The following is a 14,502-nucleotide window of genomic DNA, read 5'->3' on the forward strand; positions in this document are numbered from 1 at the left end:
CCATCATCCTCATAATGTTTTCTGTTATTATCGGATACTCATCCATAATACTTTAAAGGCAAGCTGCATCCATAATTTTTTTAATGTTTAACTATTTGTCAAAGACACCCAACTCTCTGCAAATAGCCATGTTACTTTCTTCTGCCTGGCAGACTGTGGCTTGGGAATGGAGTACCCACGCATAGCAAGGATCGCTGACGGCAAACCTGCAGGCTCAAATTCTTGGCCATGGCAAAGCAGCTTGCAGGTGGAAGGCATCCACCTCTGTGGTGCGTCTCTCATTGGCTCCCAGTGGCTTGTGACCTCTGCTCACTGCTTTGACAAGTGAGTCCTCAGGATACACCCTCGGGGTCCCCAGCATCACTGCGTCTCACATTCACATCCAGTCATTCTTTCCATGAGCATCTCAGCCCCGTGTTAACGGGAGGAGAAAAGCTGATCAGTTCCTGAAGAACAGTGCAAACAATAGATTGCTTTCACCTTTGACTGAAAATATCTTTGGCAGTGATCTCAGTTTTAATCAGAAACAAGTCAACACTGAAAAATCAAGTATTCCTGAAATACATTGAAGTTTTCTTTCAGTGTCATAAATTATTTCCCAACCTATAATTCATATCCGATATTCTGCATGTTTTTATTCTCTGTATGACTGTTAGGGGTTTAATGCATAGCACTGTTGGAGGAAAAAAAAGATATGGTGACCCTAGTAATACAAAGTAAAACGGAATAGTTCTTGTCAGCTAGAAAACAAACTGTCAGTATGGGAAAGCCTAAGAACAAGATGGTGTTAAAGGCCAGTTCAAGAATGACCTTAAAAAGTTTGCCCATGTTGAATCCTGGGCAACTATAGACCAGAAGTGAACCCACTGTGCTCTTTTTAATTTTTGATCAGTTACAAAAATCCCAAACTGTGGACAGTAAGTTTTGGAAGAACCCTTGACAATCCACTGACCACACGGAAAGTGGAGTCCATCATCATTCACGAGAACTACGCAGCCCACAAGCACGATGACGATATCGCTGTGGTCAAGCTCTCCAGCCCGGTGCTGTTTTCTGAAAATTTGCGCACGGTCTGTCTCCCTGAGGCTACTTTTCAAGTCTTGCTGAAGAGTAAAGTGTTTGTCACTGGATGGGGAGCACTGAAAGCGAATGGTGAGTATTTCAAGAAAAACAAAGACGCCAACAGTGCATGCAAACCTGTGTTGCTTTTGCATGGAAATACCCAAATATCAAATTACAAAATATAAATCAAAATAATCCCACGACAATCACAGAAACTTTTTTTAAAAATCTACAAAAATTTCAGCTGTAAGTATCCATACACTTACATTTGATATCGTGGTTTTATAAGATGTAGTACTAATATTTCTTGTTTTATAGACTAGTTTTTATTTTCGTACTCTTGGAACATTCTCTTCAAGACTTCTCAGACTATATTCCTTTGCATCGCCTTCTTTCAGGCCCCACCTTTCAGATGTCGAGGCTTTGGGTCCATCTGACTCACACAGTTTGCGAACACTAGGAATGATGAGATTCTGCAGGGCCAAGCTGCTAAGCAGAAAGAGCCTCAGTCACAGAATCTGAACAGCAGATCCTGATGTTAAATAGTAAAGGGGACTTTCTGCTCAGTGCGTCCCTGAAGTTGCTGTTGAACTGATGGCAAAGTAAAGTTGACACATACACTTCCCTGCACTAAATGATACTCGATAAGCAGCAAGGACAGACCTTTAGATGTGGCCCTGAGTCTTGGGTTCTTTGTGCTGCTGCTGCTGCTGCTGCTGCTGCTGCTGCTGCTGCTGCTGCTACTACTACTACTAAGACTGCTTTCCTTTCATTTCCTTTACTTTCTTTTCTTCCTTCATTCTTCCTTTCTTCCCCCTCTTCTCTTTCTCTTCCTCCTCTTCCTTCTCACTCTTGCATATGCTCTTTTTTTTTTTGTTGTTCTTTTTTTCGGAGCTGGGGATCGAACCCAGGGCCTTGCGCTTCCTAGGCAAGCGCTCTACCACTGAGCTAAATCCCCAACCCCCTTCTCACTCTTCTTGTTGTTCGTCTACTTGTTCTTATTCTTGTCCTTCCTCCTCCTCCTCTTCCCACTCCCCCTCCCCCTCCTCTTCCTCCTCCTTCTCCTCCTCCTTCTCCTCCTCCTCCTCTTCTTCTTCTTCTGGTTGTTCTTCTTCTTCTGGTTGTTCTTGCTTTTTCTTGTTTTACTTGGCTGTGGTTTCTCTCTACATTGTGAACTGAGAGGAGGATTGCCCAGATCTTTTTGTTCTTTCTTTGCAAGATTTACCTCACCAGAGAATACTTCTGAGAGCTTGTAAAATGGAAATTTCCTTTTCTCCGTAGCATTTCTTCCTTGAATAGTCAATGCTATAAAATAACTTAGTGTACTTTCAAGCACTTGAATCATTCTTTATAGTTAAAAATAGAGGACTTGGAAACACTTGCGATTATATCCAGCATTTTATGTCACTTAGGAGGCTGGTGAGATTGATCAGTGGGTAAAGGTGTGTACCCCCAAACCTGGAAGACTGATTTTGAACCCCAGGACCTACATGTAAAAGGGAAGACTTTCCTGGAGGTTGTTCTTTGATTTCCACACATCTGCATGGTTGCTTGTGCACTGATGTAACCCATCCACACATACCTCCACCTCCCACACAAATAAATAAATATGTTTCTATTTAAATAAATTACAATTAGTGAAACTGCAACTGGTGCAGCCGGAGAATATGTAAAACTTTTGTACACAAAGCCAATAGTAGTGAACATTGTTGAATTATCAACACAAACAATGTTAAGATTGGATTAAAGTTCGTCTAAAGAATAGGCAGCAATCAGATTCTTTTGCTAGAAGCATTTCAAGCAGGACAAAAGCTGGAGATAAATGTCTTATGATCCTCCCACACTTAACACTATGACCTGGGAGGCCTGTGAGTAAAGCATGGTATTTCAAAGACCACAGAGACACTTCGCCTTGTCAGCAAGTCAATCTTAGTGACTGAATCCATCAGTTTCCAACCAGAAAATTGGGTTCCTATACCTAAGCTTTAAAACAAACAAATGGAAGAAAACTAGATTTTTCTCTTCCTTTCAACATCTTTTATTAAGACTTTAACTTGTGGGTTTTTCTTTTTTTTTTATTAATCATTTTATTCATTTACATTTCAAATGATATCCCCCTTCCCAGTTAGTCCTCCACCAACCCACCTCATCCCCATCCCCTTTGACTCTATGAGGTTGCTCCTCTACCTATTCACCCACTTCTGCCTCACCCCTTCACCACCCCCTTTGCTGGGGCATCAAGGTAACACACAAGTTATGTACTCACTGATAAGTGGATTTTAGCCCAAAAGCTCAGAATACCCAAGATACAATCATTTCAACATCTTAACTGTTCCCTGCTATCACTGAGATCAACTGTAAGCTCATGAGCATTTTAAACAGACAACCCTAACGGTGTACCCGAATAACTATGCTTACTGCAATTCAAATGTGGGGTAAGATGCTATCTCAAATGGTTTTACTGTTTTAACATTAACTTCTCCGTTGTACACACAAGTAAAGTTACTCTCAGTAACCTCTCCCAGCCCCTGAATTCTTAATTATAGTAATATTTCTTAAACTTTTATCTGTTGTCTATGAAATTAGAGCATGTAAGCGCATAGCCTTGCCTCATTACTTGTGTTAATGCTGAAATAAATCTATCCATTCAATTGTTTTGAATGTATTTACAAAAAGAAGTAGAATTTCATATGAATGGTATTTTTAAAGATTTATTTATTATACTTTATTTATTTATACATATACAAACATATGTATGTGTGTATATATGTATGTATATATATATATATATATATATATATATATATATATATATATATACTGTAGCTGTCTTCAGACATGCCAGAAGAGGGCATCAGATCTCATTACAGATGGTTGTGAGCCACCATGTGGTTGCTGGGATTTGAACTCAAGACCTTTCTCTGGAATAAGAGTCAGTGCTCTTAATCACTGAGCCATCTCTCCAGCCCATGAATGACATTTTGAATAAAAAACTGTTAAAGGTGGCATGAAAACACAATAGCTTAAAAGTAGTATTTCATTGAAGTAAATGGCCATTTTGCATTACAATCAATACAAACAAATCAATCAATGTGGCTAGTCAAGAAAATATGAAGAGGTGTTATCTTCCTCTTTGTGTTAATGTTCATTTTGAACAGCAAACCACACTGTTTTCATTATATAAACATCATCCTTTTCATGAAGCAGCAGGATCTCATAGAATGAAATTTGATTCTAGGCAACGCTTTTCTTTCTAAATGATGTCTAATTTTGAAACATCTGTGTTCTCTGTACAGTGTTCGTTGTAGGATTCTAGGTGGATTCCAGGTGACGAGAAACACGTAGTGTCTAAACTGGTACTGTTTATGTGACGATTTGGCTATGTGATCATGGCAAGAGTCTTAACGATGGGAACATCAGTTTCCTCAACTAAAAATCCAGAATACTCATATCGATATCTTTAGAAGTTTTTTTTTTACAGGGATCAAACAAGAAATGTATCAAATATGGTATCTACACATAGATGTCATCCCAAAGTGTAACTCCTCCTGAACACTGTCATCCAGTCCCAAATTCTGCAACTTTGAGATCAGTGTTTAAACTCAGTTCTCCTCATCTCTTCATGTTTAAGCTACTCATCTATTTATTGTTTCCTTCTTTAGGTCCCTTTCCCAATTCTCTGCAAGAGGTTGAAATAGAGATCATAAGTAATGATGTATGTAACCAAGTTAATGTATATGGTGGTGCTATATCATCAGGAATGATATGTGCTGGATTCCTGACAGGAAAACTGGATGCCTGTGAGGTAAGTATACTTTACTCGATAAGGATGAAGTCGTTGATCACAGAGTAATGTCATTTAACACAATTCCATGAAATTAACATGGGTAGGAAAGAGGAAATATGAGGAGAGGTTGAAGAACAAGCCATCTAATGCCTTATGAAACACCATATTGAACAGAGCTGTCTCAACAAGGTTTTCATTGCAAAACAAAATGCTTAGTGGAGACCAGACATTCATATAGCTAGTAAAAGACAAGTATGAAACCACAGAACAAAGACTCAGCCATAACTGAACTTTGAATATCTCATTCAGACTAATTTCAAGCCACAGTGAGACAAGATCTACTGATATTTGACCCTAAATAGCTTATTCCAATTATTATGTAGAAATCTATATTATTTAGAAAAATACTAATCTGCACTTATTCCTATGAATGTAGTACATCAAAGATCATTTTTCAAATTACAGCAATAGCATTTTGTCCATACTTACAACACATTAATTTTAATTATTAAGCATTTAAGCACAGTATCAGTTCTAATATATAGTTATTTGTAGGTCTGAAAATAACTAAGAAACTAAAGATGTGACCTATAGCATTTGCGAGTGGGCATAACAACAAAACAATTCCTTGAGAAATTAATATTGACTCTGATAATTTGGCATATGTGTGACATTTGTTGTAGGCAAAGCTGTCACCATTGAGCCAACATTGGCTATCATGTCATGGTAATAAACATTCATTCACCTATTTATGTAGGTTTTCATGAACCAACGTCTATTATAGACATTACTGAGAGAAACTAACATTTTAAAAAATTGCAACGATCTGACAATTTCATTAGGGCACGAGTTACTGAAACAAAAGGAGAAAGTCAGGATTCAGCTAGACAGTCTAGAATACAAGGCATCCTTCTGAGGAGAAGCAACATGCGTGTCCAACAGACAGAATCACAAGACTTAGAGAGTAAACATGATCTATACAGGAGCCGACCTTCTCGCCTCATTGGCTCATACACCCTTACTGCCTTTTACCATTTGTACAGTAAGAGCATGAGGACCCTAGTTATAATGGAGGTCTGAGAGAAGGGGGCTAAGGAGGACTGCCTTCAGTGGATGGCGGTGTTCAGTAGATGCTGGAAGAGACTAAGAAGAACAGGAAGAATTGTGGAAAGCAAGCACCTTTGGAGAGGCATCAAAAGCCTCTGCCTCTTCCAAACTATTATTTTCCCCATACTAAACGATCTCAGGGTATGTTTTTGGAAAGAATAGAGACATTACTTAAAGACAAATTTTAAATCTTTTGTAGAATTCTTAGGCTAAAGATTATTGGGAAGCCTTCTTGATTTAGGTACTCTAAATGTGTTTTCTCGGAATTCCACCTTAGCCTTTCAGCAAAAAGTGCTACACATTTGATAGAACACTAACGAGCACCCTTCTATTCAATTAGTGCGTGTGGAACAAGCTGGGAATCTAATTTAAAGCAAAGCAGCACTTCTGTTTAATGGTGTTAACATGTTAGTTCCAGGTATGAATTTATCAGTCAGGAGCCAGGAAGCTCTTATTTCTGACACCTTTTTGTTTATTGAATTGACAACATGTTCTTTCTCTTTTCTAGGGTGATTCTGGAGGGCCTCTGGTTATCTCAGATAATAGAAATAAATGGTATCTTCTTGGAATTGTTAGTTGGGGAATAGACTGTGGGAAAGAAAACAAGCCCGGAATTTACACCAGAGTGACTCACTATCGGAACTGGATTAAATCTAAAACTAACATCTAATGCAACAGCCACCCCTTTATTCAACCTAGAGTGTCACCCACGGCATCTGGCAAATTGTATTCCATACCCGCTGCCATGTGTATCCTCATCGAGCTCAAGATGCACATGAGCATGGGACAGTGACCTCCCTCTTAAATCAGAAGGAGACAGACCTTCTTTCACATCAGTGGAAGGGTTCCGTTGATTATGAACACGTAAGATGCTGTCTGCTTCACAAAGATCTACCATTCTGCCAGGTGTCTGATTACCTCCCTGCTCACCTCTGTTCTCCAACCTCATACGTTTTTAACTTACACTAATCTGGAAGTTGAATAAGTACTAACTGTCCAGCCTCCCTCTGCTTTTCTCAAGAGATGACTTCCTTCTCTGATTCCTCCATAGTTTTGTCTTCTTCATCTAAAAGATGAAGGGTGTTCACTGGCAGGTTCACCACTGACTGGACAGACCATGTTAATTAGTCTCAGTCAGTGGTGACACAGTGACAAAGGAAACACTGGATATGAGGTTAGGACTGAGGAGATGGCAATGAGCAGGTCCATTCCTTTTCATCTTCAGACATGCATTCAGCCTTTCTCTGAAATTCGTATTTATATTTGTGCATATTTTATTTTCTTTACACAATTTAGCTGATGTGTACTTTTAAGCAGTTCACCCACCCATATATTTTTTTAACAACATGAGATAAATGATAGACATTCCTTTGTATAAATACCTTTCCGTACTTGCAAATTCAAAGTGCTTTTTCTTGCCCCTTTTATTAGCGAAATGTAAATGAGCAAGAATCTAAAAAAGTTACTTTCAGCTCCATCTCCAAAATGAGGGATGTTTCAACACTTGTATAAATTTATTTTTCAATTGCATGTTATTTTATTTTAATTCATTTTATTTAAACAGCATTATTTTCAACTAGATTTAAAATAATTAAGTATCTGTATAATGGAGAGTCAACATAAATGAAGTCTAAGAAAATATAAACATCTGACATGTGACGCTAAGCTACCAGTACACATTCATGAAATACTTGAAAGAAGATATCAGTGAAGATGTTGTGCAGTATTTGAATTTACCATTAAATAGCAGGTGTATTCTGCAATGGGACATTTATATAAATCATTCAAATAATCTGGAAAGCATCTTTAGAATATCTTAGTTTGAATGATAAAATTGTCATTTTCATATGTATTTAGTTGCATATTTTATAATATCTCATGTGAATATATACTGGTATCAAAACCGAACTCAGATTCACCCTGTGCATTGGAATCTTTATCCTCCCTTTATCATTGTTAAATTATGTGCTGTCTTAAGTTTTTATTTTGGTTTTGTAATAAGTAAAATCTTACACTGTCCATTTATGATAATAAACCGAATTCCTTCTCTCTGAGTAGTCACTGGAAGTGACATGTTACTGAACTTTGTCATAGACGTTTCTTCCTTTAGAAAGAGAAGAAGACCCTCAAGGGCATTGGAGGCTACTTAGTAACATTCCTTACTTCTACACAGGAGTTGTTTGCGGGACTCAGTTCCCCACCACTCTTCAGCCAAGTTGTAACAATCAAACCTGACTCCAGATGTTGCCACATGTTTCTGGTGGAATAAGACCACCTTCAGTTGAGAGCAGCTACAATGAGGTCTTCAGTGAAAAAGCCACTGCAAAAGGTCATTCACTCTGTTCTGTCATTGTCCCTGCACTTCTTGTAGGCAGGACAGATTTTTTTAATATTTTTATTTATTTGTTTATTAGTTTTTTGTTTGCTTATTAATTATTTTTTTACACTTTGGATTTCATTCCCCTCCCCGTCCACCCCCAGAGGGTTCCACATCTCATACCCCACCCCGTGTCTCCACGAGGATGTCCCCACCCCATCAGACCTCTAAACTTCCTGGGGCCTCCAGTCTCTTGAGGGTTAAGTGCATCTTCTCTGACTGAACACAGACCCCAGAGTCCTCTGCTGTATATGCGTCCAAGGCCTCATCTCAGCTGATGTAGCTGCCTGGTTGGTGATCCAGTGTGTAAGAGATCTCAGGGGTCCAGTTTAATTGAGACTGCTGGTCCTCCTACAGGGTTGCCCTCCTCCTCAGCTTCCTCCAGCTTTTCCCTAATTCAACAGGAGGGGTCAACAACTTCTGTTCATTACTTGGGTGCAAATATCTGCATCTGACTCTTTCAGCTGCTTCTTGAGTCTTTTGGAGGGCAGTCATGATAGGTCCCTTTGTGTGAACTCCCCATAGCTTCAGTAATGGAGTCAGATCTTGGGCCTCCCCTTGAGCTGGAACCCACTTTGGGCCTGTCGCTGGACCTTCTTTTCCTCAGGCTCTTCTCCACTTCCACCCCTGCATTTCTTTCAGACAGGAAGAATTATGGGTCAGAGCTTTGGCTGTGGGGTAGCAACCCCATCCCTAACTTGATGGGGGACGCAGATTCAATAAGTTCCCTCTCCCCACTGTAGGGCCTTTCATCTACGCCCCCCCCCCTGAATCCTGAGAGTCTCTCGCTCCCCAGATCTCTGGTACATTCTAGAGAGTCTTCCCAACCTCGTTCCTCCTGAGGGCACCTGTTTTCATTCTTTCTGCTGGCCTAAGGGTTTCAGTCCTTTTCCCCCACCCAATACCAGATTATGTCCCCCTCTCCTTCCACCCCCAACCCCTTTTCCCTCCCTTCCTCCTTTTGGTTGCTTTGTTTTTCCTCCCAAGTGAAACTGAGGTGTCCATCCATTTGCCTTCAAAACTCAGGATGTCCTCATTCTGAATAGCTGAGTACTATTCCACTGTGTAAATGAACCACATTTTCTGTAACCATTCTTCTGTTGTGGGACATCTGGGTTGTTTCCAGCTTCTGACTATCACAAATAAAGTTGCTAGGAACATAGTGGAACATGGGCCCCTGTGTCATGGTGGGGCCTCTTTGGGGTATATTCCTAAGAGTGGTATTTCTGGCAGAACAGATTTTAGGTCCAAGGTTTTGTGGATAGGATGGTGTCCTTAATCCTCCACTAAGAGTCCTGCCTGATTACAGACTATATCTGGACTGCTAGGAGTCTCAGCTAGACTCACTCTCATAGACTTCCTGGAGCCTCCCCCATCCCAAATCTCTAGCTAGTCCCAGAGATGCCCACCCCCTTCTCCAGTCTGCCTTATTCTCCTGCCGACTCCCTAGAACTTATGTCTCTCCTCCTGCCCCCTTCTTTTTCCAATCTCCTTTTCCATCCAGTTCCCTGCCTCCATTCACCTCTAATGACTATGTTATTTCCCCTTCTGAGTGACATTCAAGCATCCTCCCGTGGACCCTCTTTGTTACTCAGTTTCTTTGGGTCTGTGGACTGTGGTGTGGGTATCCTGTACTTTAATATTCATTTATGAGTACAAATGGCTGACCACTGACTGGCTCAACTTGAGATCCATCCCGTGGGGAGGAACCAATATGTACGGTTGCAGGAGTCTACCACAACTGTCTCCTGAGCGGCTCCACAGAGCAGCTGACTGAAACAGGGACAGAATCCCACAGCCAAACATTAGATGGGGCCTGAGGACTCTTGTAGATCTGGGGGAAAGATTGAGAGACCTGAAGGGAATAGGGACACCACAAGAAGCCCAACAGTGTCAAGTAACCTGGATCCTTGGAGGCTCGCAAAGACTGAACCACCAACCAACGGGCTGGACCTAGGCCCTCTGCACATAAGTAGCAAAAGTACAACCTGGTCTTCATATGGGTCCCCCAACAACTGGATCAGGGACTGACTCTGAACTCTCTTGCTTGCCTCTGGATCCTGTTTCCCTATCTGGGCTGTCTGTCTGGCCTCAGTGAGAGAGGATGTGCCTAGTCCTGCAGTGACTTGATATGTCAGGGTGGGTTGGTACCTGCGCAGTGGGGGGCTCCTCCTTTTCAGAGAAGAAGGGGAGGGGGAGTGGGAGAAGGAGAGGTTCAAAAGGTGGAGTCTGTAAGGGGAACTGTGATTTGGATGTAAAGTGAACAAATGAATTAATGAAAAAATTCATGCACTTAGGGTCTCCTCACCAGCATTTGGAAATATTTTTATTATCTTACTTTTAATAATGCCAGTGCATTTAAATTCTAGTGTGTATGACCACAGCATGCCTACATAATTCTACTCAAATGCAGATCTCTTAAAAACTGAACTTGTTTGGAGAAACGTGGACAAATATCCATTTGTAAACAATCTACAGACAGACAGAAGTCAGAGAGGTACAGATACAGATATAGTGAAATTGCTTTTGGGTTCTTAAGTCATGAGGAGCAGCTACAAGTGTGGTTTTGGATCAATTACATTAGTGTCACTTAAATGACATTTATGGATTAGGCTGAGGCGGAACGGCTCAGCCTGTCCCCAAATGACACTGCAGTGTAGAAAAATTTACAAAGCATCGTGAAGGCTTAAAGGATATTCTGTCCAATTTGGCAGCCATCATTCAGAGTTAAGTTAATTTTTAAGATTAAAATTTCATCTCGAACACATGGGCACTGGAGAAAATTTCCTGAACAAAACACCAATGGCTTAAGCTCTAAGATCAAGAGTCGACAAATGGGATCTCATAAAACTGCAAAGCTTCTGTAAGTCAAAGGACATTGTTGTTAGGACAAAATGACAACCAACAGATTGGGAAAAGATCTTTACCAATCCCACAACTGACAGAGGGCTTATATCCAAAATATGCAAAGAACTCAAAAAGTTAGGCTGCAGGAAGACAAATAACCCTATTAAAAAATGGGGTTCAGAGCTAAACAAAGAATTCACAGCTGAGGAATGCTGAATGGCTGAGAAACACCTAAAGAAATGTTCAACTTCTTTAGTCATAAGGGAAATGCAAATCAAAACAACCCTGATATCCCACCTCACACCAGTGAGAATGGCTAAGATCAAAAACTCAGGTGACAGCAAATGCTGGCGAGGATGTGGAGAAAGAGGAACACTCCTCCATTGTTGGTGGGATTGCAGACTGGTAAAACCATTCTGGAAATCAGTCTGGAGGTTCCTCAGAAAATTAGACATTGAACTACCTGAGGACCCAGCTATACCTCTCTTGGGCATATACCCAAAAGATGCCACAACATATAACAAAGACACATGCTCCACTATGTTCATAGCAGCCTTATTTATAATAGCCAGAAGCTGGAAAGAACCCAGATGCCCTTCAACAGAGGAATGGATACAGAAAATGTGGTACATCTACACAATGGAATATTACTCAGCTATCAAAAACAATGATTTTATGAAATTCATAGGCAAATGGTTGGAACTGGAAAATATCATCCTGAGTGAGGTCACCCAATCACAGAAAAACACACATGGTATGCACTCATTGATAAGTGGCTATTAGCCCAAATGCTTGAATTACCCTAGATGCACAGAACACATGAAACTCAAGACGGATGATCAAAATGTGAATGCTTCACTCCTTCTTTAAAAGGGGACAAGGATACCCTTGGCAGGGAATAGAGAGGCAAAGATTAAAACAGAGGCAGAAGGAACACCCATTCAGAGCCTGCCCCACATGTGGCCCATACATATAAAGCTACCCAATTAGACAAGATGTATGAAGCAAAGAAGTGCAGGCTGACAGGAACTGGATGTAGATCTTTCCTGAGAGACACAGCCAGAATACAGCAAATACATAGACGAATGCCAGCAGCAAACCACTGAACTCAGAACGGGACCCCTGTTGAAGGAATCAGAGACAGGACTGGAAGAGCTTGAAGGGGCTCGAGACCCCACATGAACAACAATGCCAACCAACCAGAGCTTCCAGGGACTAAGCCACTACCCAAAGACTATACATGGACTGACCCTGGGCTCCAACCTCATAGGTAGCAATGAACAGCCTAGTAAGAGCACCAGTGGAAGGGGAAGACCTTGGTCCTGCCAAGACTGAACCCCCAGTGAATGTGATTGTTGGTGGGAGGGTGGTAATGGGGGGAGGATGGGGAGGGGAACACCCATAGAGAAGGGGAGGGGGAAGGATTAGGGGGATGTTGGCCTGGAAACCGGAAAAGGGAATAACAATTGAAATGTAAATAAATACTCAAGTTAATAAAGATGAAAAAAAGATTAAGATTTCATTTCCTTGTTTGGACTAATCATACAGTAAGTAAAAAAAATAGCCACATGTGACTAACAGCTACTATTCTGGCTACATAAATATAGAACATGTTTGTTGTAACAGAAAAATCTAATGGATACAGCTAACGTCCACTATCCTAGGAAGCACCTACATGATCACTGAGTCCTTCATCTAGCAAATTTCTTGAACCTATACTTGGACACTCTCATAAATAAAAATGTTGGAGCTGTGTTAAAGATTCTACAAGTCTGACTAATTTATTATAAAGTCTGTGAGTTAGGAGAGCTGGAATGTTGTAGGTCCACAGACCAGTTTTCTGGTTTTATCTTTAGTCTCCATAGGAGCCATTCATTGCCCAACTGTTGTATGCCCAACATCCTTGTCACTATAAGGTAAATTCTTTTAGAATGTGCTGGTATTGGATTCCATGAGCCCAAAAGCTAAAAAGGTCATCAGGGAGCATCTGAGACCTACAGTAGAGTCTTCCTGTTTTGTTGTAACTAGCTACTAAATAGCCCCATCAAAATATTTTAAGTGCCTTAATTCGTACCTTTCTTTTGTTCTGTAACTATAAAAATCTAGCAAAGCTGCTACCACATTAGAACATAGCTCTCAGTAAAACTTGAATTTATATTCGCAGGTCATAGCCACTCAGAATACACTGTATCATGTTCCCTTTGGGTGAGAGATACATGTCTGTGTTGTAATCTCCATGTGTTGTATCAGGCATTCCAGATGTTGACTGTACAGCTGTGTTCAAAACCAGTACCTACTCTGAAGACCATGGAAAGAATTGATGGTATCTTAGACAACTGTCATCTACAGCAGCAGACCTCTTGGGAGAATGTGTTTTGACTGGCATGGCCAGGTTTAGAGCTTGCTTCTGGTAGACTTTTGTACCAGAAGAAAGAGAACTTTTTAAGATGTAGCAACCTTGTCCAGTACCACATGCAAGGCTGAAGTCAAAATGTCGGAAATGGAGTTTGTGATATGCCTTAGAAAAACATAAAAGGGGGTTGGGGATTTAGCTCAGCGGTAGAGCACTTGCCTAGCAAGCGCAAGGCCCTGGGTTTGGCCCCCAGCTCCGAAAAAAAAGAAAAAAAAAAAGAAAAACATAAAAGAACATTGCCAATTAATGATATATTTAATTATATATTAATATACAATGCATATACCATGTAATATAATGGTGCATATATAATGTATAAAAATATATTATACATAATATATTTTATAGCATGTAGCATATAACACATATCACATAATATATGATATATGATGGTATATTTAATATTTATACTTACTATATATTAATGTATATATTAAATAGACAGACTGTTTCTTAGCCCAGGAAAAGGTATTTATGCCAATCAAACAAAGAAATAATAATTAATAAGGGACATTAAGGTGATAGAAATACTACCTAAGCAAGCAGCCAACCCAAATAAGACAAGAACTGGACCAGACAATCTGTTAATATGATTTTATTATAGCTAAATCTAGGAAATGGTGAAATGAAGACTAATGAGACACACATAGACCAAATGTGCAGCTATAGCGCCATCTTTTGGCCGATGTTATTTTACAAAATACACTCTTTTTTTTTCTTTCTTTTCTTTTTCTTTTCTTTTTTCTTTTTTTTTTTTATTAACTTGAGTATTTCTTATATACATTTTGAGTGTTATTCCCTTTCCCGGTTTCCGGGCAAACATCCCTCTCCTCCCCTTCCCATGGGTGTCCCCTCCCAACCCTCCCCCCCCCCATTGCTGCCCCTCTCCCCAACAATCTAGTTCACTAG

At 40.2% G+C, this 14,502-nt stretch overlaps 2 protein-coding genes across 3 annotated transcripts in view; both read left to right on the plus strand.

The window, feature by feature from the left end:
• The window catches only part of LOC116912347 (transmembrane protease serine 11G), a 39,072-nt gene extending 31,038 nt beyond the window's left edge, over positions 1-8,034 (plus strand). For both annotated transcript variants that reach the window (XM_032916399.1, XM_032916400.1), the window contains 4 exons: positions 153-324; positions 893-1,152; positions 4,725-4,867; positions 6,465-8,034. In XM_032916399.1, the coding sequence (XP_032772290.1) occupies positions 153-324; positions 893-1,152; positions 4,725-4,867; positions 6,465-6,626 (737 nt within the window). In that variant the 3' untranslated portion in view covers positions 6,627-8,034. The remainder of the gene's footprint in view (positions 1-152; positions 325-892; positions 1,153-4,724; positions 4,868-6,464) is intronic.
• The window catches only part of Abca13 (ATP binding cassette subfamily A member 13), a 564,237-nt gene that overhangs the window by 292,776 nt on the left and 256,959 nt on the right, over positions 1-14,502 (plus strand). The gene's annotated exons all lie outside the window — the stretch shown is intronic.

This window comes from Rattus rattus, chromosome 11 (genome assembly GCF_011064425.1).
Source record: "Rattus rattus isolate New Zealand chromosome 11, Rrattus_CSIRO_v1, whole genome shotgun sequence".
NCBI lineage: Eukaryota > Metazoa > Chordata > Mammalia > Rodentia > Muridae > Rattus > Rattus rattus.